We start from the raw sequence: 26979 nt of genomic DNA on the forward strand, positions 1-26979 counted from the left end.
CGGGGGGGGCCGTCCCACCAGTCTGGAGGAAAAGTGAGATCCAGGGACACACTTTCAAGACATCAAAGGGACATGGTGGGATCTGAGGGAGTATATGTAAGAAAGGCACACAAAATGGTGACAACGGTTGGCACAAGCAGTGAAGAGGTGACTTCTCCTTTATGTGTGCTTTCTTCTGTGTGTTTTTAATTTTAAACAATGAATGTGTATGGTTTTTCATTATAAAATTACTTAGAAGTCAGTAATATTAAGATAAAACACATAGCAACTAGAAAATTTTAAAATTTTGCCACAGTGTGAAGTGCCTAAAATTAAAATACAAATGTTTTTTTATACTGTGGTAAACCTTGGTTCCAAATCGCAACTCTCATTAATAATCATGTAACTCTAAGCAATTGAAACTGTTAAATGGGGATAATTATCTCACACAGGTTGCTAGGAAGATCAATCGAGATATAAAACACCGAGCAGGAGTTCCAGACACAAAGCGGGTCTTCGATAAACTCTTGTTGCTAATCTCCATCTCCTTCATATGTTGTGCTTCTAGAAGAAAACTAGTTGCCTCAATGGTCTCAAAGCATAGCTTTACTCTATGTCCTTTCTCCCCCGTCTCCCACAAAAATTATGCTTTTTGCTTCACATTCTCTGTGGTTCCCACAGCCTGGGCCCACCCTCATTCATATAAAACAGACTGATCTTCACTCCCAGAATTGCCCCCCTTGCCACACTTGACAGACTGGGATGACCCCCCTCAGTCTGCCAGGCAGCCCAAACGCCCCTTCGCCAGACCCTTGTGAAGAAACAGAACACCTCTTAGAGCCATGACAAGAAGGTACACTTGACACCTAGAAAGACAATGCCACTCTTCTAGGAACATGTACAAAAGAGAGGTGGATCAAAATGGGTCATTTGCTGAACTGTGCACATGGTCAGCTGTGCAAAAATATACTTGAAGGCAAAAGATGAAATATGCCTCTGGCCACAACGATGATCCTTCTAATAACGTTCTTCAAATATGAACACGATTACGCTAAATGACAAAATTTGGGGGCAAATCAAAATTGTCCTATGTGATTAGAAAGGGAAAAGAGACTTAAAGCTATCATAGATTGGCATTAACACCACAGCAGTAAAAGTAGGTTTCACTCAAAATCAAAATGTTCGTTCATTCATTCAATGACATTTAAGTGCCTGTTATGCAGGCATAGTCTACCTTTCAAAATACCGATTCTGAACGTCTTAAAAACATTTAAAATTCAACTTGGTCTTCTACCAATCATCAAGATATTGTACAATATTACTTTCAAATGTCTTTCATAATTAGCATGTAAATATTACTGACTTGGAGTAGTGTTTCCTTAGCACTTTGTGGTTGATAATGATTTTTCAGGCTAAACACACTTTAAGTGGAAACCTTAAAGACAATTTTAAAATTTGAAGCATTCCAAATATTTTCAAAAAAAAAAAAAAGAGTAAGAAAGAGATAAGGAAAAGAAAGAAGGGAGAAAGGAAGAAAGAAAATAAAGGAGGATGGAAGAAAGAAGGAAGGAAGGAAGGAATGAGGGAGGGATTGAGGGAAAGAGAACTGGTAGCAACTGAACACAAAAATTTTATCAAAACCTAAAATACTGAAATCAAATCAAAAATTTCCAAATAGAACCTAACGATTCATCGGAATCAGTCTGTATTAACTTAATATGTATCTACTCAGCTGTGTGAAATAAGTAGGAGCCAACTCAAGATCCTAATAATGAAAAAGAATCAAAACTAGATGTGACTGATGAAAGCCAACAATTCCTTATCCCCTCCAATCAAAATTTACATTTCTAAAGATAATCATTATTCTCGTGTTTAACAATTTCAGGTACAGGGAGAATTCAACTTAGAATACAGAAAGGCTACCACAGGAGAATGTCACTGCCACTTTAAAATCCTAAAGAGTCATAACTGAGGCGGCAAACCAACCAGGTGAACTCAATTCCAAAGGATGACAAGCCATTCTAAAGGAAGATGGACAGGAACTGCTCCACCTCTGGCAAGGCCTAAGAGGAAGGAGTAGCAGCCCTGTAATCAGGTGAGAAGAGAACAAGTAGAACTGCAATGGATTCTCAAAGAGTTTAGGTAAAGAGATTGTCGGGAAAGAAGAAAAAGAAGTGGAGTTGCAATGGATTCTTAAAGACTTTATTCAGGTAAAGAGACTGTCAGATAAGAAGAAAACAGGTAGAACTGCAATGGATTCTCAAAGACTTTAGGTAAAGAGATTGTCAGGGAAGAAGAAAACAAGTGGAGTTGCAATGGATCCTTAAAGAGTTTAGGTTAAAGAGATTGTAAGACTTATTTTGATAATTAGAGAATGATCCTTAGAATCCTTCCTACTAACAAAATATTGTTTTTGAAAAGGAATAGCTAACATTTAGTGTGAGTTTACCAGATTCCAAGCATGTTTTATTGACTCAAACCTGATCACCCGGTAAGGAAGGACTGTTAGTATCCTTGTTTAACAAAGGAGAAAACCACACAGCGAGGGTCAGAGCTGGGATTCAAACCCAGACACCCCGACTCCTGGGCCTGGCTCACTATGAGGACACTCTACAGCCTCTTCTCCAGGCCAGACATGTCTTTTCCATGCAATTTAAACTGTTTAAATAACTTCTTTTGTTCCATTTTCACAGTGAACAAATTACAAATAATTCTTATTCATTATTCCCTAAGAATGCTAAGAAAGTCATGTTTAATACAGAATTTAACTAAGCCTTTTTACCTTGCAGGTAAGACTGCCATTTCTTAAGGATAATACATGACTCAAATTTACATGGGAAAAGTAGAAAAGAAAACTTAGAGAAAATCAGAACTGGGAAAGAACCCTTCTTAGTCTTTCGTTCTCCTAAGCTAAATGACATTTAAAAAACTAAAGGAATCTCACGACTTACCTCATGCTGTGATGGAGCTAAGGAAAAAGAACATCCCCCGTCTGTTTCCACAGAATCTCTTTTTCATGTGTAATTCTCAAGAACACTAATGTACTACTGAATATAGATATAGCTTAGAGTCAAATGTAATTTCCAGTTCTTTTTGGCCCCTTCTGTGCACTGGTCTTGTAACTATGTTCTTCCCACTTTGTATGATAAACACTTTCCAATTTACAAAGTCATTTCATATTTTATCTGAAGCTCCCAAAGAGTACCAGAAATTACTCACACTCGTGTCATTTGTAGATATAACAAAAATTATAGTTCATTTGTCCTAAATACTGAGCTAGTAATTCTACTTGTAGAAATACGATATACCCCTCTCACTGAAATGGGACACCAAGTGTGTTGAGTAAGATTAAATGAGTAAGATTAATCAGGAAAATAAAATAATGCACATCAGTTGCAATCACAATGCAGTTCTTGAAAACATAAGACATCTACCTATACATACCTAGTAATCTCAAGTCTTCAGTGGATACAATTCCCTGTATTAAACAGAATTGATTAAACAGAATCAATTTAAACTTTTATTTAATGTATATGTAGAGAGAAAAGCCATGATTAGAAGGAATGCAGAAAAAAATGCATTCCCATTTTAGCAACCTAAATTATTCTGTTACCAGGGCAAACTATTAGTGAAATATCTATTCTGGAATTTGAAGACTTTTTCAAAGTTGGCAGGCTCTCTCTGAAGTCCTTTTTAGGACCTCATGTTGATCAATTCAGAACTTCTCTGAGAATTAGAAATGTTCCCTAGCTCTCAGGCACTTACAGCTAAATCCTACCACAAAAGTATTCCTCATCTTTTAATATACACCTTCCTATCTTTAAGACCTATATCTAAAGTGACCTCTCCTAATTACTTTAAGAGGTCAAAACTTTATACTTATAATAGTATTTTAAAGTTGTTTCATGTTTATACTTTCTTCTCCATTAACCTTTAAGTTTCATCTTGTCCATTTTCCTGAAGGAGACTGTAATTTTTTTCTGTTAAAAATATTTTCTCTAATGACTTGCAATTTTAAGGGAAAGGATGCAGATTTCAGACTAAGGCAACTACCTTCCTCTTAGCCAAAGTAACATAAAGGTAAGATTATGTAAGAAAATCAGAATGTTGCATTTAAAAAATATTTTCCAGATAACATCGGTTTAATAAGTTCTGAACGTTCCGCCTGGTCATTTTCAGCCTAGTTTCAATCCAAATCAATTTGTGAGCCGATCCCTTCTTTACACCAATTTCACCTACTTTCAAGAACAAACTACAGGTGTGTGAGTATATTCCTCTGTCAAGAGGTGGTATTTACTTTTCAAGCTAAGCATCAAGCATGAAAAAAGCTCACACCTGAGCAAGGGAGTTTTAATTCTTGTATAAAGTGAATCATTAAAATAAGTGTGTCATTCAGCGTACTGATGTAATTTTTGTGATGACGCTGATCCGCTTACTTGTTTAAAAATCCTCTCCATTTTTATCAGGGTTGCAATTTATTCCCCATCTCTTCCACTGTTTTGCCGGGTCACGGTTGTAGTGTAGTTTGCACAATGGATTTCGCATGGTCATCCTACCTGGAAAATGGCACACTCTCTACTCTAACCGCCTCCAAACTCTTCTCCGAGGAGACGGGCTAAAAAGCAGCCCCCTTTTAGGCGGCGACGCAACCAGACGCAGCGGGTAGAATGAAAGCAACAGAATGGCTGTGCTGGTGGCCCTACCGTTGCACACTGTAAAGCCCTTTGCAAGCACTGTCACCTGATTTGTTCCGATGCTAGCATTTATGAGATCTGTCTAGGCGGCAAGGGAATGTGCAGCTTTCCCACTACACCCAGCAGGAACCACTGCGGTTTCCTGCTCCTATAAAATTAAACCACCGCCTCTCGTTCTCGTTCGAACTGCACTTTAATTTACAAAACGCTGTCACACGCGCTTTTTTATTCGACCCTCCCTCCAAGCCTGTGAGATGGGCGTAGTGCCTCTTTCCTACGAGGGAGGAAAGGATCTAGTCTACAGACCCAGTCCTATAAGGGCCCCAGCTTCCGGGCACCGGGAAGAGCAGGTGCGACGCCCGCGGCTCGCAGCCTTTCACCTGGCGGGCGATCCGGATCACTGCCTGCCCTTGGGCGCTGGGGATGTGGGCCCCGCGGGGGCGACCGCTCGGGGTTCTCAGGGTCCTCTATCTCCACCGGCGCTGGGCCCGAGACCCCAGACCCCAAAGTGCTTCACGCCCTTCCCCGGAGGCTCACCGTCCGATCTCGCCAGACAGCGTCTGGAACGACCGGGAAACTCCGCCACCGCCACAGCGGTCCAGGGTTTAGGACCCACGCTCCGAGGTGAGGATGGTACCAGTCACCAGAAGGCCTTCGGGCTCCTGGGAAAGGAAAGCCCTATCCCAGACCAGGGGCTGACATGTCCAAGTCAGCCAAAGCACCGCCCGCTTCCGGTTCCCCCGCCTACCCTGTGGGCGGGCCAGTCCCGCACCCGCAGGGGGTTGTGGGCATCCCGGAGGCTGGCCGAGCTGCCAGAAAAGGAAGTGGAGAGCCAGGCGTACTAGGAGGCAGGGCAGAAACTACAATTCCCAGCAGTCAGCGGGGCCGTAGGCGGCCTCGCTGAGATTAAGTAGAAGAGCCCCGCGCGCGCAGCGGGCATGGAACGTTGCTGGAGTTGGCGGGTCTCGTTGCTGGGGGCCTGAGACTCACGCTCTGGGACCGCCGCGCGCCAAAGCGGGAATCTGGGAGGCGGGCAAGTCTGCAATTAATGCACGCATTTAAAATCCCAGAATCAGTGGACGTCATGCACCGGTAAGCCGATTACAAAAAGGGGCAGAACGTAGTGAACCGTCTTAATTCATTTAGGCCACGAATATTGCCACTTGCTAAAACTGTTGCTAATGCTGTAATGTGAATGGTTTCTTAGCCCCTTTTTGGGGAAGCATGGATGAATGGATGCTTTAGTTCGGTAATCAGAGTGCGGTTTTATCTGTCTTTCTGTGTTGGGCTTTCCTGCTACTGTATGGAATCGCTGTGTGCTTTCTCAGTCTTTCCTTTCCCTCCACTTTAAGAAAGACTTAAGGCCTTCTGCATAATCATGATCGTAAATCAGTAAGCCTTTTCGAGTTCGGTTATTTTCTCCTTCATCCTTGGGAACTCGCCGCAGGCATGTAAAAAATGCAGTTCTGTTGGCTGCTGTGAACGTTTTCTACATTGCATAACTTGAAGTTTCCTTTAGGCCTACCAATTATCTATGGGTGTGTTTCTAAGGGAAAGGGGCTATTGTGCATTTTTGCAGGAAACACCTCCAGGAGATTCCTGACCAGACTAGCAACGTTACCACGAGCTTCACTTGGGGATGGGATTCTAGCAAGACTTCTGAACTGCTGTCAGGCATGGGGGTCTCCGCCCTAGAGAAGGAAGAGGTGGACAGTGAGAACATTCCCCATGAGCTGCTTTCAAACCTGGGCTCAAACCCACAGAGCCCCCCACGAAAACGGCTGAAGAGCAAAGGGAATGACAAAGACTTCGTGATCATTCGCAGACCCAAGTTAAATCGAGAGAGCGTCCCAGGTAAGGTGTTACGGTAAAACTGTCATTCAAGGAAGGTGTAGGTTGACCTATTTTGCTGGTAAACCTTTGTTTGGGGATCTTTAAGGTGGGGCCCTTTTAAAAACGCCAAATTCTGAAGTTATTTTCCAAAAAAATGAAAGAACTCATCGTCAGTGTAGTCTACCGGAACCTTGGTAGGTACGTATCTCTTCGTGAACCATTGATTTTCAACCCATGTGAAATTTCAACCCCTGAGAAGGCATCCCTGCGTTTTTGCTTAGGAATCTGCCTGCTCAAAGACCAACTCAACGACACGGATAAATGTGAACACAAGTGATGATTTGACAGGGCTCTTTTTGTTTATATTCCGTTGTTTTATGCCTCCAGTTGCCATGATCACATTAGTTACTTGTCAAAGGACTGCTAAAGTGGATGATAAACTTTAAGTGGCGAAGATTTAACCACGTCCACTCTCAAATGGGACTCTTATATTATGCTCAGTCTCCATTACTGCTAGCATTATCTGTTCAGTCACCCAACCCCAAACCTTGAAGGTCGGCCATGTTGCTGCCATTCCCCAACAGCCAACCCATGACTGAATCGTTCCTTCCCATCTCCTGAATATTTCTCCAGCTCTCATCATCTCTTACCTGAATACTGGAATGGACTCATCACTCCAGCTTCATTCTCCCCAAACGCACCCCCCTGAGCTAGAATGGACTGACTGAAATGTGGGACTCACCATATCATTCCCGTTTTCATAGCTTTCCGTTCCTATTCTCAAGCCGGGAAATGAGTGCTTCCCAGAGTGGGTGAGGACCACAAACGGACTCAAAGCCATAGGGTAGACATAGTGCACTGACCTGGGGTCATCAGTTTTTCTTGCTAGGAAGTCATTGAAGATATTAATTCAGCAAGTATTTGCTAAGCACATACTATGTACTTGACATTGTTTTAGGTGCTGGGGAAGCAGCAATGAGCAAAACCTAAACATTCCTACCAGACAGAGGACACAGTAAATATAATTAATATGGTATGTAGTGTGTTAGAATGTGATAAGTGTTACAGCTAACAACAAACTTTGAATGAGCCAAGAGGGATTGGAAATTCTGGGGTGGGAAGATGGATGAAAATTTTAAACAGGGTACTGATGGAAAGGCTCACTTGGTCAGAGAGTTTCAAGAAAAGGCAAAAAAAAAAAAAAAGGGAAAGGAATGTACCATGCAAATATCTCGCAGAAGAGGCCCTCAAGCAGAGGGAGCAACCAGTACAAAGACCCTGGGGCAGAAGCATGTCATGTTTGTTGAAGGAACAACAAGGAAGCCATGTTCTAAGAGTAGAATGAGCAAAGGGGAGAGTAGATCAGGCTAGAGAGGTAGTTGGTTGCTTGCTTGCTTTGTTTTCCTTTAAAAAACATTCGGGTTTCTTTTTCACTTTTGAGCCTTATTTTAGGGAAGAGAATCTTTAAGTTATGGTCTGGTGATCTACATCAGGAGTTGAATTAGAAAGGCAGTAAAGGGTTATGGTGACATCTGACACAATCTGGGTTCAAAATCTGGGTTTGACTCTCTGCCTTGCTGTTTACCAGCCTTAGGAAGTTTTTTGAGTTCCCTGTGCCTTCATTTCTTTGTGAAATGGTCAAATTTTACCCACTTCATAGACTGCTTGAAGATTAAATGAGTCCTGACTGGTATGGCCCAGTAGGTTGGGCATCATCCAGCAAACTGAAAGGTCGCCAGTTCAATTCCTGGTCAGGGCACATGCCCAGGTTGTGGGCCAGGCTCCCAGTGTGAGAGGCAACCGATTGATGTTTGTTTCTCTCTCACGCTCCCTCCCTTCCCCTCTCTTTAAAAACAAATACATCTCTTAAAAAAAGAGATTATATTTATGAATACCAGTGAAACTGTTAGCATGCAGCCTGCACATAACACTCAGTAATAAGTAACCCCAATTAATTTGGTCAACAGTGTTTCTGACACCCATTTGGGAGGCTGCTTCACTTTTTCTTTCGTCCTTAATACTGTTAGTCTGACCCTGTTCATGTAGGGGATTTTTCTTCTTCAAAATTTAACGTCACTGCTCTGTTTAGTTTGTGGAATGCCGCACTAGCAGTTTGGTGCTTGACCACTCAAATGGTAAACGATACTACATGCTGCATGACCAGTGCTGATAGCTTTGAACACAGCGTGACTGCTGTGTTTCCTTCCACATTCACACACACAGATGTAAATTAAAAAGACATTTCTTAAGCAAGGCACTCTGGGAAGTGGACAAGAGTAAGGGCCAGTTGCTGGCTTCTAGGCAATTGCAAGTCAAGTTGAGGAGCAAAGGCAGTGAGAGGAGGAGCTCACAGCGCAGACGGCAGCCAGCCGCCCAGTCGTTACATTTAACCTCAAATAGATGTCTGCAGTGAGAAGGGAGAGGCAGGGAGGGAAGGAAGCGTATACATGGTACACGTGTGGAATTGCACACAGAATAGACTGGTTCATCAGTGTGGGGGCGGGGCGGAGAGAGGAAATCAGCGACGTAGGAAGAGGGGCAGCTGGTGTGGAGGACCCTCCGAGGGCCTCCGGGAGCCTGGGCCTCCAGTGCACGGGATCGTCATTCCAGGGAGTTTTGTGTGCAGTTGTCAGGACAGGTGGCCTACAGCTCTGCCAAGGTTAGGGTGGAACAGGCCACACCTGCTTTATGCAGAGGTCTGGTGACAGTGGCCCTGGACTGCGAATTTTTCTTGGTTCTTCACTCAGCGGTCTCCCTGTAGGCCCTCAGCCAGGCTCACATCTGGCAACTCAGTCCTCTTTATCTGTCTACTTTGGAAGATGATAACTGCGTGACCACCCCATACCAGGACAGGTCTCATTGGCCCTTGGGGTGAGTGCAAGGAAGGAGTTGGGGAGAAATGGCCGATTGGGAGGTCATTAATAGACAGAGACGGGACAACTGCATTGTATTTGTGGGCACTGAGTGCCTGTCCTGGTCCCATCATTCCTGCGTCCCCTTCCAAACAGAGAATAGCCATAAAAACAGGGTTGAAGTAATTTGTTGATCAGCTCTTTCATGGCTGTTAAACTGCTTGGAATTCCAGACGCTGCACTGGTTCCCAGACTGGAGACACCAAAGTTTAGAGCACACTCATATCCCTCAGGGAACTTGTTCAAAGTGCAAAATTCCTGAGATACTGACCCAAGAAGTCCTGCCTTGAACCTGGGGACCTGGAGATCTGCTTTGGTGGCCACAGGAAAACATAGTTCATTCTTTTCTTTTCTTTCTTTCTTTCCTTTTTTTTTTTCTTCCTGCCAATAAGAAGTATATTTTACACTGCAATCCTGGGTGCGTATCTGAAACAAATATCCCCTTTGTTTAAACTATATCCCCTTTACTTTGTTGAAAACTATGTCCCCTTCACTAAGATATTTCCTATTCTCTTCCATTCCATTCTTTCAAAAATGATGCTGGTCAAACTAGACTGATTTCATAACTCACCAACAAATCTCAGCGCACAGCTCTCGAAACTCAGCTCTATCGAAGCCTTTACAGGACCCTCCCATGCGCTTTCTTTGCTTTGTAGCTTCCATTCATTCATTCAGCATAGATTTCTTAAACACCATTCTAGAGATGAAGAACATAACAGCGAACGTAACAGGCAGAAGCCTCGGCTCTCGTGGAGCTCCTATGCTACACCTTACCCTCCAGTCTCCATTCCTGTGGTTTGCTGGTCTTCCTCCGCTGCAGAAGTGAGCAAGCCTCTCACAGAACTCTAGGCTTATGGGGCAGAGGGGGTCATTGAAGACCCCTGGTTTTGTTTTGCTCTGTTTTGCTTTTTGTTTTTTCAGTTTTGCCTACCCCCCCCGCCCCGCCCCCCCCCACAAAACGCTGAAAAGCGAAAAACTGAGAGCTAGCATGGTCTACTATATTCTCTTTGTGATTTCCGGGAAGAGGAAGGAAAACTCATCTCAGATAGAAGAATCTGCCTGTCTGTAGCTCCCCGGAAAGGAAGCATGGGTTATTACTAGTTATTTACAACAAGCTAACAAAAGCAAACATGAAGTAAGCCCCCACCCATAAAAATACACACACACACACACACAGTAGGTCTGAACAGTAGGGCCTGCTTATCCTTAAGGTAACATTTTTCTATGCTTAAAGAAAGGCGCAGTTTTAAGAAGCATAGTTTTGTTGATGACTAAGATGACTTCGGTGCTTTAAGTTGACTTCGAGTGTAGGTGATGTTCCAAGAAAGCAATGTGTCAAGTGAGAGGACTTTCTTATCCTGCAAAGATCAGACAGAGGGAACTCTCACTGAGCCGCCCTCTCGGGAGGAGCGAAGAGGCACGGCTGTGGTGAGGCCGCCGGTGCGGGCAGCTGGGTTTGCCCCTCGGGAATAAGGGAAAATGGCGGGGGCCGTGGGTGATGACTAGCAGGCTCCTAAGCCTGGCCAGCTGTTTCCCTGTCGTTGAAGCTGGAGGCCTTAGGCCGCATAATTATTTCCCTTGCTGTGCAGCCCTGGGGGGCGTTGGAAGAGGCCGGCGCAGGAAAGACCTGTTCTGGCCTTTCTCATCCGCCCTGGGCAAACAGGCCAGGCCGCAGTTGTAGTCCAGAATCCAGGAAACAGATGGCTGATGTTTTGAGAACTAAATATGGCAAGTAAAATTAGATTAAGCATATCATAGGCCTGGATACCAGCCGCTAGAGCAGCTCTTTGAAGACAGACGTCTGCCCCATCGGCTTGGACAGCAGCCAGTTTCAGGTTGGGACACCCCCTCCCGAGAATCACTGTCGTCATGGGGTCAACTGAGTGGGGCCCTGGGCACTTGGCCGCTCATGCATTTTCTCGGCCATTGCCCCTTCTGTCTGGTAGCCAAGCCCCTGATAGCCTTCAACATCTTCGTTTCATGCCCGCTCCCTCCTGGCCCTGATTGATGTTTTTATTTTTGCCATGGAAAGTCAGATTTAATTCCCTCCGTCCCTGCCCTTGGGGAACATCAAGCTCTCAGAACAGGGAGAGCACGCATCTTAGCGCGTCCTAGGATAGAAAGAGGGCAGGAGTCGGAGTCAGGCCCAGGTTTGAATTCCCACTGCGCCACCAGCCAGTTGTGTGACTTCGTCCGTTCTGTCATAGCTGCATCTTCCCCTGAGACCCCGTCCCCCACCTCAAAAAAGCTGCTCACGTTCCCACGGAAGACATTTCCTTTGTGCCTTGAGTTGTTTCCGGCCTCATCCCCGGAAACGCCGACAATGCCATGCCATTCCTTTGCAGGTCCTGTGTCCCCATCTGCAGTGCCCTGCGCAACCTGGCCAGCCTCCCGACACCTACATCTTGTGGCTCTACACCTTCCCTTTGGGGTGTGGGGTTTGGAACAGACAGAACAGAACCACATTTGACCTTTGGCTCTGCCACCTAAGAGTGGCTGGCTCCTTGGTGAGGCCTTTAGCGTCCCTAAGCCAAGTCTCGTCTTCTGTAGAATGGGTTAATACCGCTGGGGACACGGGACTGCCGCAAAGGGTAGAGTCAGTGCGCTGTAATGCAAACATGAGGCTGGATTTTAGGGCATCTGGAAATGGCAGTTTTAAGTGTTAGGTATTTGTTTATTCATTCATCTCCCAGTGTGACCCTTGGGTGGGGCCGGTGGCTTATGCCCCCCTCCCAGCACTAGAGCATTAATTAGGCACCCAGGAATGTTTCTTAAAGGGGAGCCATGGGCCAACCTTGTCATTTTACAAATGAGGAGACCAGTTTTAATAGGCCAACAGTGTTGTCTTCGTGTAAAACACAGCCAGTATTCTCTTGGCTGTTAATCATTTCTTTGGGAAATATCAGTGGGGCACTTTCTAATCTTCATTGCCAGGCTCTGCCCGAGGCACTGGCCAATCACAGTTAACTGGTTAGCAGAGGGTACAGATTTAGCTCACTCACAGTTTGCATGAGGGCGGACTAAAAGCTAGAATGCATTTAGCAAAGGTTTAGCGAGTGCCTATAACGTGCCGAGCGTCGTGCTGGGTGTGCAGATGTGGGCGCAGGGGCTGTGGTGCGGGTGAGCAGGAAGTGCTGCTCTGGGGAGCACCGTTTAGGTTGGGACCTGAAGGACGAGCGGGAGTTGGGCGGCGAAGCTGGAGGGGGCAACGCAAAGCCTTCCTACTTCTAGACCTCTCTGACCTGCGTGGCTTCGTGGCCCAGCTTTGCTCTGCAAACCTCTGCATTCATCGCTCTGCCAGACTTTCCTCCTCGCATTTTAATTACCTGCCTTTATATTGTTCCTGATTGCCTATGTCTTCCCAATAAAACAGGAAGCACCAAGTTTATTCGTTTTTCCTGCCATGTACTTCACATCAAGCCTCTTTAATTCTCCCCCTCACCCCCATCTTCTGTGGACATATTGGTGGACACTTCACCCCCATCTTTGGGGGCCACTTCCGTGCCCCACCCGTAGCCCCTTGGAGCTCACCACTCCCAGAGCCTTTTCCTGCACGGAGCTGTGACTCGGGCCTTGCTCCCGCCAGGCGTGCTGGGAGGCTTAACATCCCTGCCTCCCTCCTAGAAGCCCCCAACCAGCGACTGACCGGCCCTCAGAGGGCTCAGCCTGCTCGGGGGTGCTCTCCTGCAGTCCCCAGCAGATTTGAATCCCAGTTGCCCATCACAATAACCTCTTCATTAACATACCCCCGGATTGACCGCCTTCCCTCCCTCATCTCTCTCTACACCTTCCAGGGCTTCCTGAGATCACTTCCCAAATAAACCACTTGAATTCAGATCCTCCGGACCTGCTTCTGAAGATCCAAACTTAGACAGAGGGTGGTCTGGTGGTCTTAGTAAATCATACCACACCTCCCTTTTCACCTCAGAATGAAAATTCTAGGCAGCAATGAAAAGGGGAGGAAGCGTGCAGATTCTGAGGGGAAAGGAGAGCCGTCGAGACCAGAAAGAGAATGGAGAGCTGGACTGCGCTGCCCTGGCTTCTCCCATGTCTTACTCGGCCTTCAAGTGAACAGGTTGGCAAGATAGTCTTCCCATCCCTGTTCCTACAGATGAAGAAACCAAGCCCAGAGGGATTAGGTAGCCTGCCCCAGTCCATGGGTCCGGCGACAGCGTAGCTGAACTCCTGTCCAAGTTTCTTCCTCGCACAGTAGCTCTCAAACCATCTGGAGGTCGGGTAAAGTGCCTGGTGTCAGGATGGTCTGTGCAGGTCAGAGTGAAATCCGGACATTAGATTCAAAATAGCTAAGTGTGTAATTTTTTGCTAAGTCAAATGCTAGAATCTGATCTACAGATACAAGAGACAGCTGGGGTCAGGGAGCTCAGAAGCATTAATGGAAGAACAACTTGAGAAAAACCTGTCCACCAACTTTCCTCCAATTAGGGGCCCAGAGCAGAAGGCTGGTTTGATGGTGGAGGAACTTTGTGACGGTGACAGGGTGGCGGGGAGGCGGGAGGGCGGGGGGGGGGGGGTGCGGCGGTGGCTACCCTACAGTGCAGTCTCCAGCTGCCTCCCCTGGTCATGCTTAAGGGTCAGCATGCATGACCTGCCTTCATCCCTCTACCCCCAGGCTTCAGAGCCTTTAATGTTGTCCTGTAGAGAGAGAAGGGCAGGCACTAACCAAGCCACTGTACATCTACTCATTCCTCAATAGAAGCCCCTTCCTCCAGGAAGGCTTCCCTGACCACTGCTACACGCGCATACGCTGCACAGCATCCTGAACCCTATGCACTGCGGCCTGGCGTGACGCTTCATCGAAATGTGCTTCCTTGTCTATGTGTCTCACACTCGGAGCAGGCCATGCCTTGTTCATCTTTGTATCCGTAGAACAGACCCCAACATACAGCTCATGTTTCATAAATATATGAATGGATGAATGTTTCAGACTTTGTGCTTGTTCTTAGAAATACAAAGATTTTTTTAAAGATTTTATTTGTTTATTTTTAGAGAGAGGGGAAGAAAGAGAGAAAGAGGGGGAGAGAAACATTAATGTGGGCTTGCCTCTCACGTGCCCCCTATTGGGAGCCTGGCCCGAAACCCAGGCATGTGCCCTGACTGGGAATCCAAGCAGCGACCCTTTTTGGTTTGCAGGCCGGCGCTCAATCCACTGAGCCACACCTGCCAGGGCAGACTTTTTTTTTTAATGAGTTCTTATTCTCAAGAACTGGTGATCTAGTGAGGGACTAGATAGCTGAGTAAGGAAATAATAAATTGTAGAAAAGTGGCCTGTTTTTGGTGCTGTCATGGGGGCCTTCCATAGGAGTGGGGGCTTTGGTAGTAACTTGATTTTAAATTAATAGCAGATGGGGGCAGGCAGAGCATATATAGAGGCACAGGGTATTACACAGAATGATCCATTCTGAGAATTACAAAGGAACTCTAAACGCTGGAATGTATTTCTAGATTATGAACCTAGAAAAATGTGCTGGGCTCTGACATGAAAGCTTGGAGCTTCATGCTATTCAGTATAGACTTTAGGCTAAATATTTGAGGCCACCAGTGAAGGGCTCTAATTGAGAGAATGGCGCCATTGTTTGAGAAAGATCGAGAAGATTGCCCAGCAACACCGCCGGAGGCAGCACCGGCCCTGCGGGTCCCTCTCTCCCTCACGTCCTGTCAGAGCCTGGGGCACGGTGTACTGCTCACAAACACGAGCGCCTTTTCAGTGCAGAGGGCGGGGTGTATATTAGGCTTCTCCAGAGACACAGAACGAGCAGGAGACAGGTAGAGGTTTCTTATAAGGAACCGTCTCATGCAGCTGGGTATTACAGAGGCTGCAAAGTCCCACCTGAGATCCGCAGTCCAGGGGCCTGAGAACCAGGGCAGCCCAAGGGGCAGGTTCCAGGCCAAGGTGTGCAGGCAGGGGGAGACCCAGGCCCAGCGCGAACCAGTTCCCCCCTCATAGCCTTCTGTTCTGATCAGGCCCTGGGCCCGGTGTGACCTGCCCACGCAGGGGAAGGCCGGCTGCATCGCTCAGGCCTGCCGATTCCGGTGTTATTCGCACCCTGAACCGCCCCTGCAGACACAGCCCAGACACCCAGAGTGGCGTTTTGCCAGTGGCGTGGACGGCTCTCAACCCAGTCTAGTTGACACATAAAATTCCCCACCACAGAGGGGAGAGGATGGCTGTGGAGCTGGAAGAATTGTAGAACAGGTCAGTGGGAGGTGGAAAGAGGCTGGGAAGGCAAGTTACTGAGCCTATCTCACGACTCCCAGGATTTCTCCTTCCTGGCCATTGTCACATTGTCCTGACCAGTGGAATCTCATGTAGCATTTACTGCTTGCTGGGTAGCTATCCAGAGATCGCTTTCATGAGACTAAGAAAACTAGTCTTCCTGTAGCTACCTTTTTCTCCCTCCATTGTTTTTCTCTGAACACAGCAGCTGGAGTGGTTTTTTTAAACTTAGGTGGAGATTCTGTCACTTCTATGATCAGAACCCTCGAGGGGCTCCTCAGCACATTCAAAGTCAAAGCCAAAGTTCTTGTGGTGACTTAGAAAGCCCTGCATGCCCTCATCTTTTGCCCCCTTCCCCCCCACACTGTGTTTCTGCCCTGTACGCCTTGCTGTCCCTCACAATAGACATGCTGTTTCCGGCCCCCAGAACATGCCCCAGACCCCCCAGGGCTGACCGCCTCACTTCGTTCAAGCCCCCGCTCAGCGACCGCCACCGCTGCGAGGCCTTCCCTGACCACTGCGTTCAGACCTTGAACACCCATCCCGGGCTCCCTGTCCTCCCCTTTACCCTGCTGAAGTTTTCTGCATAGCACTCATCAATTTTCACAGATCCTATTATTTACCGTTCTTTTATGTGTGATTGTCTGTTTCCTCCCACAAACAGGTACATTCCATGAGGGTAAGGTACCCTGTCTGCCTTGTTTACTGCTTTCTCCCCTAAAACGACCACAGCCCAGTCCATACTTACTGATGAATAGACGAGCACACCCGTTGACATTACACTTTTAGGTAAAACTGGCTTCCGTGTGCTTTCTGTAAATGTAAAAGAGGGGGAAGGAAGGTTCATTTGCCTTTTACGTAAAGTCACGGCTTGGTAAACGCCCCACTGAGTCCTTAGCATTCCTTTGCGACCGGAAGCGTCATGATACCGTAGACCTTGTATGACATCTGAGAGATGGGTACACTTGCCATTGTTACCCTAGTGTTGGCCGATTGTTAGCAGGCGGGCGCCGGAGGAAGAGTGTTGTGAAAAGTATTCACGGTTTTCCCTTTTCTTCTTTGCTAAAAAAATGTGGTGCTGAATTACTTCAGGGCACCTGCACGGTGGGTAAACGGAAAAATCAATTGTGAAGACGAGTCATTTGAGTAGCAGTAGATTCCTGTTTCAAGCTGAATATGTGTGTCCTTTACGTGCATGAAGAGTCGGTAGACTTGACGGTGAACGAGCGGTGATGGGGGAACACTCTTTTTTGTCCTTGAAGGTGTTTCGTGGGACTCCCTTCCAGATGAGCTTCTCCTGGGCATCTTCTCCTGTCTCTGCCTCCCTGACCTCCTCAAAGTCTCCAGCATTTGTAAGAGGTGGTATCACCTAGCGTAAGTATTTCTCATCCCATTTGGCATGTAGGGGAGGAGGGTTATTTATTTATCCATTTGGGTCTGATGAAGCCAAAACCCAAGAAAAGTATAGCAGCACAAAGCAAACTAAGGATCTTCATCTTTCTCTTACTCCTTAGTGGCTTATTTCACGGGAGGAGCCTCCGGGAGGTGAAAACTCACCCGTTTCTGAGAAGCTCTTTTCCCTGGTTCCGTTTAGCACAGGCTCATTGGGCCCGGTCGTGAAGGGTATTACAGAGGAGGCACGCTGGGCCCCGCCCCCCCACCCCCCGCTGGGGGCATGGGCAGGGAGTGCGGGGGCGGGGGGGCGGGGAGGGAACGAGGGGCCCTGGTATTAGAACGAGTGCAGCCCAGCCCCCGCCACCGTGGCTCTGTGTGGCCCTTGTGAGGTACTTGACATTTCCGAGCCCCATCCCCGCTGTCGATAGAACAGGAATAATGGCGTCTTCGGGACAGGACAGCCGTGAGGATGCAGTGCCCCGATGCCACCTGTGCAGGGCCCCGCCCCGCACGTGCGCAGCGCGTGGCAGCCAAGCGCTGTTGGGTTGTGTTGGTTTTGGGGACGACGCCTTTCAGGTGTGGAGAGCAAGCTGCACGTGGAAAGGCTCGGTGAGCTGCAAAGGCAGTAACAGGCCAGAAGCGCGGAAAAGACCGTTTTTCCAGTCTGGACGGTTTTCCCATCCCCATCCCATCCAGCCCCTGGCCGTCTACCCTCTCCTCCTCCCGCATTTCAGGGACTCTCATTGTGAGACGGGGGGGAGCCCCTTCCTTCCCGTTCAGGGGTGTGCCGGAAACAAGACCCCCTCAGCATCCACAGGGTCGCTCATCCGACCCAAGTGACCCCATCTTAGTTTCCTGTCTCCGCCAGCTGTCCTCACCGTGCAGAGTCTGTTACTCTTTATCTCAGTTGTCATAAAAGTAGTAACAGACATGTGTCATAAAAGTAGTAACAGACATGTATTAAGTGCTTGTTAAGCATCCTGCCTTCTTAACAACAGAGGTCAGATAGCACATTGGCCATTTCTTTACGCCGGGTTCCTTCACAGCCCTCGCCAGTGGTCTGCTTACGTCAAGCCATGTTAAAAAAAATAAAATTCTGGTAGGCATTGAAAATGTTCCCTCATTGCTAGGTCTCTTTGTTTTTTGCTAAATTGAACTAATCTGTGGTTGGTAAAGCTCCCTTATTGTGTGTTCAGTATTGGTCCTTCTTTTTGCTTTAGAAGCACTATCCAAAGTCTAAGCAATATATTCCCCTTTTCCTTTCCCATTAGTTCATATACGTCCATATACTTCTTTCTATGCATGTGTGCGTATGTGTATTCAAGCTTGAAGGGTGTTATAAAACAGAGTTGAACTATAACTTTTTTACTACTAGATATCCAAGACATATCCTACAATAACGTAGTGTCAGCATTCTTACTTTAGGTTATATTTGCATGTCATTTAGGGCAATCATTTAGGGTGACCTGCTTATGCTCAGCAGAAATGACAAGGGGATCCATTTTGAATATACTTACCTAGTCAGAAATCCATTAAACAATTCGAGCAGTTATTTTTAAAGTTATCGAATTGAATGGAATGCTGGACGTTTCGTCTCTGAGCCCAGATCCTGGCCTTGCTAATGATGGCATGGAACCACCTGCATTAGAGATCTGCAGAAGGAGGAACCGGGGGGCTTATCCATGCCAGAGCCAAGATAGATTCGATAGTGCCTTTAAACCGTCACGGCCGTCTCATAGCCAACTGAGAAACAAAGGTGTCTTCAGCGTTTGCTTCCCGGGTCAGTGGCCACGTCCGCCTTGTTAGTAACCGCGTGGAGAGCCTCCAGGGCCCCGTCCCCCCACTCACGTGCCGAGCCCCCTCTCTTCCAGGTTTGACGAGTCCCTCTGGCAGACCTTAGACCTCACGGGGAAAAATCTGCACCCAGATGTGATTGGGCGGCTGCTGTCTCGAGGGGTGGTCGCCTTCTGCTGCCCGCGATCGTTTGTGGACCAACAGCCATTAGTTGAACATTTCAGGTAAGAAAGAAAAATTCTGGGAAAAGGCTCTTTCTGCGTCTTGAGGTGGAAAGCAGATCCAAACATGTTATTTCCCCTTTTGCCCAGCCTGGTACAGCCTGTGACAGACGGAGTGGGCGTCCGTGCAGTGAGGGGTGGGAATTCCACCTTTTGTTGTGTGGTCCGTGGTGTCAGTGACCCCCCGCATTTAACTCAGGGAGGCTGTCGGGCTCCTGCCTGGGTCAGGGGTGCACCCTGCTGTCCCCCTGCGCCCACATCAAAGGAGGAAAAGAGCATGTGCAGAGTCTTCCATTTGGGAGCCCTGGCTTTCCGATCCTGTCTTGGACAAATTTGCCACAGGAAGAAGGGTCCTCTTTTTGTTTGTTTGGTAGAATAGTTTGAAAAACTACTTCCCTGTTACTGGTAGTTTTAGAACAGGGCCTAGTGCTTTCTCATGCAACACTTGACTAGAATCACTACAGACCGATCAGAAAAATAAGCTGCAGACAGAAGAAGGGAGGACGAGGCGAGTGGAGTAGTTGTCCCCTTCTCTCCATGGTCGGGGTGGCACTCCTGTCCCGACGGTTTCTGTCCTCCTGCCCTGGCTTTTCTGGTCTCCCCCACGTTTCCTTTGTTCGCTCCAGGGTGTGCCCCTAGCTGCCTCTTTCTCGACCCACACACTGTCCTCGGACATGCTGTGCCCTGTGCACCCACATTTACGCCGGGACCCTCCAGTCCTCATCTGTAGCTCAGCTCTTTCCTTCAAACAAACTCCCACTTCCAGTCACCCAGAAACTTCTGCACCTAAATTTCCCCCAGGCCCCTCAAGACCGGCCTGCCTAACAAAACTCAGCCCCCTCTTTACAACCTCGTCTGCCGTGATCTTCCTTGTGTGAGTAAAATGCCACTGTCGGCCGCCCCCATCCTCACCGGAGGTCGTCACCGGTGTGAGCTCGTCACCCACACCCAGCGCGTTCTCACCACGCCCACTGATTAATTTCTAAGGGGGACTATTTTTGCAATGATGTCTTGACTTGGCAAAAATTCTCTTGAGTTCTAAAATGCATGGTGATGAGAACTAGCTAGGAGCAGTTTGTTGTATGGCAAAAACTGTAGGGACAACTTGAAATGTGCATTTAGTGTCTAGTTGGTGATTGGCTGCTCATGTGGAGCGAAGGTGGGCCAGGTGCGACCTTTATGGTCCGGGGGCCACCTTGCAGAGCCTCTTTTTCTCTCCTGGGTTCAGCTCCTTCCGTGTGCAGCACATGGACCTGTCGAACTCGGTCATCGATGTGGGGACCCTCCACAGCCTGCTGTCCCCGTGCTCCAAGCTGCAGAATCTGAGCCTGGAAGGCCTACAGCTTTCAGATCCCATTGTCAAGTAAGTGAGGGACCACCAGGAGCACATCACGAAGGCAGTCGTTCCGACGTGCGTTCATTTTGTGTGCTGCGTATGACTGGGTGCCCTGCTGTCCATACCCAGGTGGGCTCAGAAAATTCCCAGCGCAGTGCCTCGCTTCCGAAAAACTTTCCAGGACTCACCTAGGCAACCAAAGTGTGCATGCTCGCTGCATGCCGGCCTTGTGCCGGGCGCTGGAGCTGCACAGTGAACTCAGGCACGGTCCCCGCCTCGTGCTGGGAGGCGCAGATGGCTCCAGTGCCGCGCGTTGTTTGTTGTGTCACTGACTCCGTGGCGCACACAGCGAGACCTGATTCAATGTGCGGAGGGCCACCTTCTTGGAGGAGGCGACTTGGGCTTGGTATTGCAGGTAGGGCGGAGGAAGCAGCCTAGGTAAAGCTGCCTGTGGTTCTAAACTGGTAAGGAATTGGGGGCTGCGGGGGCACAGGGCTCAGCGACGGGAGTGACAGCAGGTGAGGACCGTTGGGGCTCACGGTGGGCCCCGCCACGCTGGGAGTAGTCCGGGCTCCACCGCAGGCTACAGAGGGAAAAGCAAGGTCGGGTAGGACTTGGTTGTGTTCATTCAGGTGAGAGATGATGAAGCCCGATGTCAAAAAATAGAATGATGATGATGATGATGATAGCAGTTAATATTTATTGAGCGCCTACTGTGTGCCAGATACTCAGTTCTTTAAAGGTTGCCTCGTTTAATTTTCACAATAATCCGAGAGAATATGTTCTTACTGTCCCCATTTTACAGATGTGGAAACTGAGGCACAGGCCGAATAACTTGTCCAAGGTCACACAGTTTGTGGGTGACAGAACCAAGATTTGGACCTGGCAGGGATGATTACAGAGCTCTTGCTTTTAACCACTAAGTTTCACGAACATGAGACATTTGGGGATATAGAAGGGAGGGCAAATTCAAGAGACATTTAATTGAAAGAGCCCAATAACTTCCTAAGTAGGAGTTTGCCTACAAGTTAATTCCAATTACGTGTGAAATGGAAATATGTTTATTCTATTGCTTTTTTTTTTTTAAGTATATTGAGGAATGTTTCTTGCATATTTACTCCAGGCCAGGCACTGTGTGAAGCCCTTTATTACATTGTATCATTTAGTTTTAACAGCCATACTAAGAAGGTGCTGATACAGCCATTGCGCAGATAAGTAGACTATGGCAGAGAGAGCATCCTGCTAGATCTCGTACACAGAGTGAGATGTGAGTTCATTTATTTCATTTTAATTTAAATCAAATGTATTGGGGTGACATTGGTTAATAAAAATGATACAGGTTTCAGGTGTACAATTCTGTGATACATGATGTGTGCATTGCACTGTGTGTTCCCCACATGAAGTCAGATCTCCTCCGTGAGATGTGAATCTAAGCTCACTTCAGACTCGAAGGCCTGCTGTCCCTTTACTGCCTCACTAGCCCGCTGTCCTCAGAATGCTGGTTGACTGAGTGAGTCTCTTACTGTTATCCTTTCAACATTTTTCTCTTTTCCCAGTAATCTTGCACAGAACTCAGATTTGGTGCGACTAAACCTTTCCGGGTGTTCTGGATTCTCTGACTCTGCCCTGAAGACTTTGCTGAGTAGCTGTTCCAGGTAGGAGAGATTTAAGACTTGACTATAGAGGTGTCATTCAACTGTACAATTATCGCTCACATCTGAACAGCATTGGATAATGCAGTATCCTTTGCCCTCTAAAGTTTCTGTCCCAACTCAGAAGCCAAATCCAAGGAGTTTGCAAAGGACTGTGTAGTGGCAACCAAACTTTTTTGTTATCTGTTTTTGTTTCTCTTTTAAAAAGGAAAATGTATCAACAGTATGGTTGAAAGAAATCTGTTTTCACTTGACTATACAAGTCAGGTTTTTTCCCCTTTAATATCTGTAGACATAACAGTTTTTGATTAAATTTTGTGCATTTGAAATATACACCATGAATTTAGGTGATTCCATTAAAAACATCTTTTATATTGTGTTAATAATGTCAGAATATAAATAAAGGCTACAGAAGGTACAGACACTACTGAGAGGAGACACGCTTCACAAAATACACAGTGCCGCGCGTGCATTCTTTTTAATGTCCCTTGGCCTCTGCATGTGTCTCATGGCATTGCACCTCTGTCTCCTGTTGACAGTCAGTTGCCTTTGGACAAGAATGTTATCCATAAGATAAAATATAAGCCCTACGTTTTCTCAGGAGTGCCAGGAATGGGGTGTGTGGGTTAATGGTTGGACCTTTTCTCTGAATGCCTCATTTGCCCAGAGTCCAAATAAGATGAGGCAGTTTTGTTGTTTTTTGTTTTGTGGGGTTTTTTTTTTTGCCATGTCAGTGTCTCTTTATCAAGAATCAATTGTGTAAAACATCTGAGATGATTGTTCCATCTGTGTAGTTGTTTGCTAACAACCAGGGTGGTTGAGAAAGAAAAGAGGCTGGAATTTCTACTTCTTGTTCTGGAATGAGATTTGAGCCAGCAGGGAGGGAGGAGGGTGCTCCCCTTCGTTTCCACAAGGGGGCAGCATTCACTCAGGCCTTGGCTCAGACCCTCCCCCGCCCTCCTCCCCCCCCTGCCCCGCCCCTTTCTGGGGCAAAGTGGAGCAGGGGAGTGTGTCACGGGGAAGGTGGGAAGTGGGGGACAGTTGTGGGTGGGCAGAGGTGGCTGCTGAGAGAAGCAGAGGTTCTGTGCATGGACTGGTAAGGAGTCCATGGCTCTGTATTCGCCTTGGAGCCAGCAGCGGTGCTGCCTACGGACTCGCTCCTGGGTGACGGTTTCATGTTTCCTTGTTGCCCCTCTGGTGTGCAGATTGGCAGAGCTGAACCTCTCCTGGTGCTCTGACTTCACTGAAAAGCACGTGCAAGTGGCCGTCGCGCACGTGTCGGAGACAGTCACCCAGCTGAATCTCAGTGGCTACCGAAAGAACTTCCAGAGAGCAGGTGAGAGCCCCGGCCGCCGGCCCTGGACAGTAGTGGGTTTGCTCTACGGAGCATCTCCCAGGCCGGTCCTACCTAAGTCGTCTCAGTTAATCCAGTGTCTGCACTTTCTGGGTCCAGTAAAGGCAAACAGCCAGCATTGAGATTTGAATCCAGGGTCTAGAAGTGGAAACCTTTATACTTTCACACTATTTATTTATTCATTCATTCATTTATTTATTTATTTATTTATTTATTTATTTTAATCCTCACCTAAGGATATGTGTACTGATTTGAGAGAGGAGAGAAACATACACTGTTTGCCTCCTCTACACGCCCCAAGCAGGGATCGAACCCGCCACCTTTTTGGTGTACGGGACCATGCTCCAACCAACTGAACTACCCAACCAGGGCCAAACAATTTATTTTTTAAGCAAAAGAATTCTTATCATCAACTAGATTTTTAGGTAAAACTCCAACATGAAAATAGATACATGCAGTGCTTTGTTAGTATTAAGCAGTGGCTTCAGCCAGGGGTAATTTATCCTGCCAGGGGACACCGGCCAGGTCTGGACGCATTTTTGATGGTCTCGGCTGTGGGGGCACTTCTGCATGTCATACGTAGTGAATAGAAGTCAGGAATGTGCAGAGCAGCAGAGTAACACAAAGGAAATGATCTGGCCCAAAGTGCCACTTGTGCCAAGGTTGAAAACCCCTGTTATAAACTGTCCGTAAGTCCACACCTACAACTTTACCTTTGGAATTCAGCCTGAGGACAGGAGGTTGTCCAGACGTGTGACTCAGGGGCAATGCATGACGGTTACAGTCTTCATGAGCCTCAACTTTCAGTTGGGTTTGCTTGTCTAAACAAGGAGAAAATCCTGATTTGCAAAGATCATTTGCAAATGGCAAGGTTTTTTTTAACAGCTTCACCTTGCGATCTCAGGCTGTGAGCCATACAGAACCCAGTGAAGCTAACTTACTTCACCCCTGTCTTGGTGTTTCAGTGATGCTGATAGTGCATCTAAGTGCTTTGCTATTAATAGTTTTTATTATACTTTTAAAGATTTGAGTCACAGATTTGCAGGATATACTTGCCTAGATATTAAGCGGTATTTGCAAACTACTATCCCAGGACGTGATGCATCCTCTGGTAAGTAGGATATATCAGAATGTAAAAAATAAGAGCTAGGTTCTCATGAGCAGCCCGAATTTGAGTCCTTTTCCCGTGCTTGTGTCCAGGTGCCTGCGATTTCAGGCAGTGGGAACGTTGTCTTTAGAGATTTGTAAAAGCAGCAGGGACATCTTTCTTTCCACTCACTCCCCTGCACAAACCATATTTCTATTGTGCATATTTTCCCTTTAAACACTGTTTTAAATCTGACTACAGCATTTATATAGTCATTCTCAAAATATGGATAAACACCAAAACAAACCATCAGTTATCTCACCAACACATTTTTCCTGTACGAGAGTAGTATTTATTTATTTATAGAGAAAGGAGAAGTGAGGGAGAAAGGGAGGGAAAGAAACGTCTATGTGAGAGAGTAAACCCATTGGTTGCCTTTATTATGCTCCCCAACCAGGGACCAAACTCTCAACCCGAGCACTTGTGCTGACCGGGAATCGAACCAGCGACCTTTTGCTTTGTGGGAAGACACCCAACCAACTGAGCTACACCAGTCAGGACAAGAGTGTTTTTTTTAAGTGAGATACAGTGTATCAAATACTTTGTCATGCTGCTTTTTTTTTCCCCAGATAACCCACACTTTTCAGTAGCTACACCACACCATTTTCAGTGGCTGTATGATGTTCTGCACAATGGATATGGAATCCTTTGTATTGATTTGATAATAATATACTCAGTTGATCTCCTTGTAATGGATGTTTAGAATCTCCAGTTTTTTTCCTTTTGTAAACAGCTTTGTCATGGACAGAGACACTCATTGAGTGTACTTCTAAGGATGGATTCTTAAAAGTGAAATTGCTTAGTTAAGGATTAGGTTTTGTTCTCAAGTTTTGGATAATTCTTGTCAAATTGCACCCTGAGGATTTTAAACTCCAGTCGGCAAGCGCCCTGTTCACCTTGAATCCTGTGCTCACTGAATCCCACCCCTGGTCCTTCCTGTTCGTCCCCAGGAAAGCAAAAGGCAGTGCCCTGTCTACATTTCCTTCTCATGTCTGCATTTCCCATCTCTTAATGGAGAATTTTTCTGAAATTAACCAAGTGCAAGTTCAAAAAACTCTGCTGTAGGCAAACTACTGTTAATTTTGTTCAAGCTTGGCTTAACACTTTCTCTTTGTCCCTCTGGAGAAGAATGGCTGGCCTGTGTGCTGAGTTTTGGCAGGAATAATAGGTAATAAAATCCTGCTTGCTGGACGCATTCAGGGCCATGGCAAAGATGCAGAATATTGAAGTGTTAGTTTCCTGAATTATACAATGGGAATCAGATTTTTTAATTACTGTCCTAACAATAGCACACCATTTCATTATACGGAAGATGCAGATTTTATTTTAGCTCCCAGACTGGTACCAGATTGCCTGGGTTCAGTACCCACTCTGCCACCTCCTGGTATCCTTAAACAAGGCACTTCTCTATTCCTCTGCATAGTCATCAGTAAAATGGAGGTACTAGTAGAATCCCCCCCCCCACCCCAGAGTCATAGCAAGGAACAAACAAGTTAATCCACGTGCGGCATGATGAACCGTTCTCAGTACATGGTGAAAACTCAGTCACTCTTGGCTGGTGTGGCCACCCCCACCCACGTACCACGGCCCCCCTCCCATCCCCTTTAGTAGATTAGTGCCAGAGAGGGCCTTGGTGGATCTGGCTTTTTGTCTTGGATTTGACCTTGACCGAAATTATCTCCTGTAAAGTGACAGATCAGATCAGGGGGTTTCTCAGGTCCCCTCCACCTCAGGTTGAACATCCAGCTTGTGGCGCAGCGAAGGGGACAGTGAAAGGGAATCTCGGCAGTGACTCCTGTTCACGGACCCTCCGCACCGAGGGGGATGGGGCTTGAACCGGGGCTGGAGACGGAGACTGCCCAGCGTTATCCCCCAAGGTCCCCTTGTTTCGTAGGTGGTGCCAAAGCAAGATTGCATCTGTGTTTGGATTTCATTGGTGGCTGGTGGGCCAGCTCAATGATGAGTCACTCAAAATCGTATTGTGCACGTTCTTCATTTTTCTTAGTCATTCATTAAACAAATGTTTACTGAGCATGCACAAAGCCCTGTTCCAGACTTGGGAGGCATGGCCTTGAACTCAACAAATGAAGTCATCCTTGCAAGCATATATTCTACCAGGAGAGCCAGGCAATCAGCAAAGAAATGAACATTGTGAAAGAAGATGAAAATGTAAGAGGGCAAGAAAGCTGAGAAATCAGGTAGATACAGCAGGAAGGGGCTGTTTTTAGATGGATGATCAAAGAGACGGGTGCTCTGTGGAAGTGATACTTGAGGGCAGGGACCTGAAGGAGTGAGCTGTGCAGATAATGCAAGTGAGGGGAGAACATTCTAGAACTATGGACCAGCAAGGGTAGACCTTTGCTATTGGAGCCAGTGTGTAATAAGGAGTAAGGAAGGCAGCGATAGGAGATGAGACAACGAAGGGCT

At 47.0% G+C, this 26979-nt stretch overlaps 2 protein-coding genes across 4 annotated transcripts in view; one reads left to right on the top strand and one right to left on the bottom strand.

The window, feature by feature from the left end:
• The window catches only part of LMBRD2 (LMBR1 domain containing 2), a 44253-nt gene extending 38848 nt beyond the window's left edge, over nucleotides 1–5405 (bottom strand). Inside the window, exons 1-2 of one of the 2 annotated variants that reach the window (XM_054583940.1) lie at nucleotides 5211–5405; nucleotides 3424–3457 (exon numbers count right to left, since the gene is read on the bottom strand). The gene's annotated coding sequence lies outside the window, so the exon portion shown is untranslated. The remainder of the gene's footprint in view (nucleotides 1–3423; nucleotides 3458–5210) is intronic. The other variant, XM_054583938.1, reaches the window with a different exon arrangement.
• Nucleotides 5406–5634: 229 nt separating this feature from the next.
• The window catches only part of SKP2 (S-phase kinase associated protein 2), a 29151-nt gene continuing 7806 nt past the window's right edge, over nucleotides 5635–26979 (top strand). For both annotated transcript variants that reach the window (XM_054584020.1, XM_054584019.1), the window contains exons 1-7: nucleotides 5635–5765; nucleotides 6253–6527; nucleotides 16916–17027; nucleotides 18920–19066; nucleotides 20292–20426; nucleotides 21956–22054; nucleotides 23257–23387. In XM_054584020.1, the coding sequence (XP_054439995.1) occupies nucleotides 5722–5765; nucleotides 6253–6527; nucleotides 16916–17027; nucleotides 18920–19066; nucleotides 20292–20426; nucleotides 21956–22054; nucleotides 23257–23387 (943 nt within the window). In that variant the 5' untranslated portion in view covers nucleotides 5635–5721. The remainder of the gene's footprint in view (nucleotides 5766–6252; nucleotides 6528–16915; nucleotides 17028–18919; nucleotides 19067–20291; nucleotides 20427–21955; nucleotides 22055–23256; nucleotides 23388–26979) is intronic.

Source organism: Pteronotus mesoamericanus, unplaced genomic scaffold (genome assembly GCF_021234165.1).
Source record: "Pteronotus mesoamericanus isolate MK-2021 breed Mesoamerican mustached bat unplaced genomic scaffold, CSHL_Meso_final contig_75, whole genome shotgun sequence".
Lineage (NCBI taxonomy): Eukaryota > Metazoa > Chordata > Mammalia > Chiroptera > Mormoopidae > Pteronotus > Pteronotus mesoamericanus.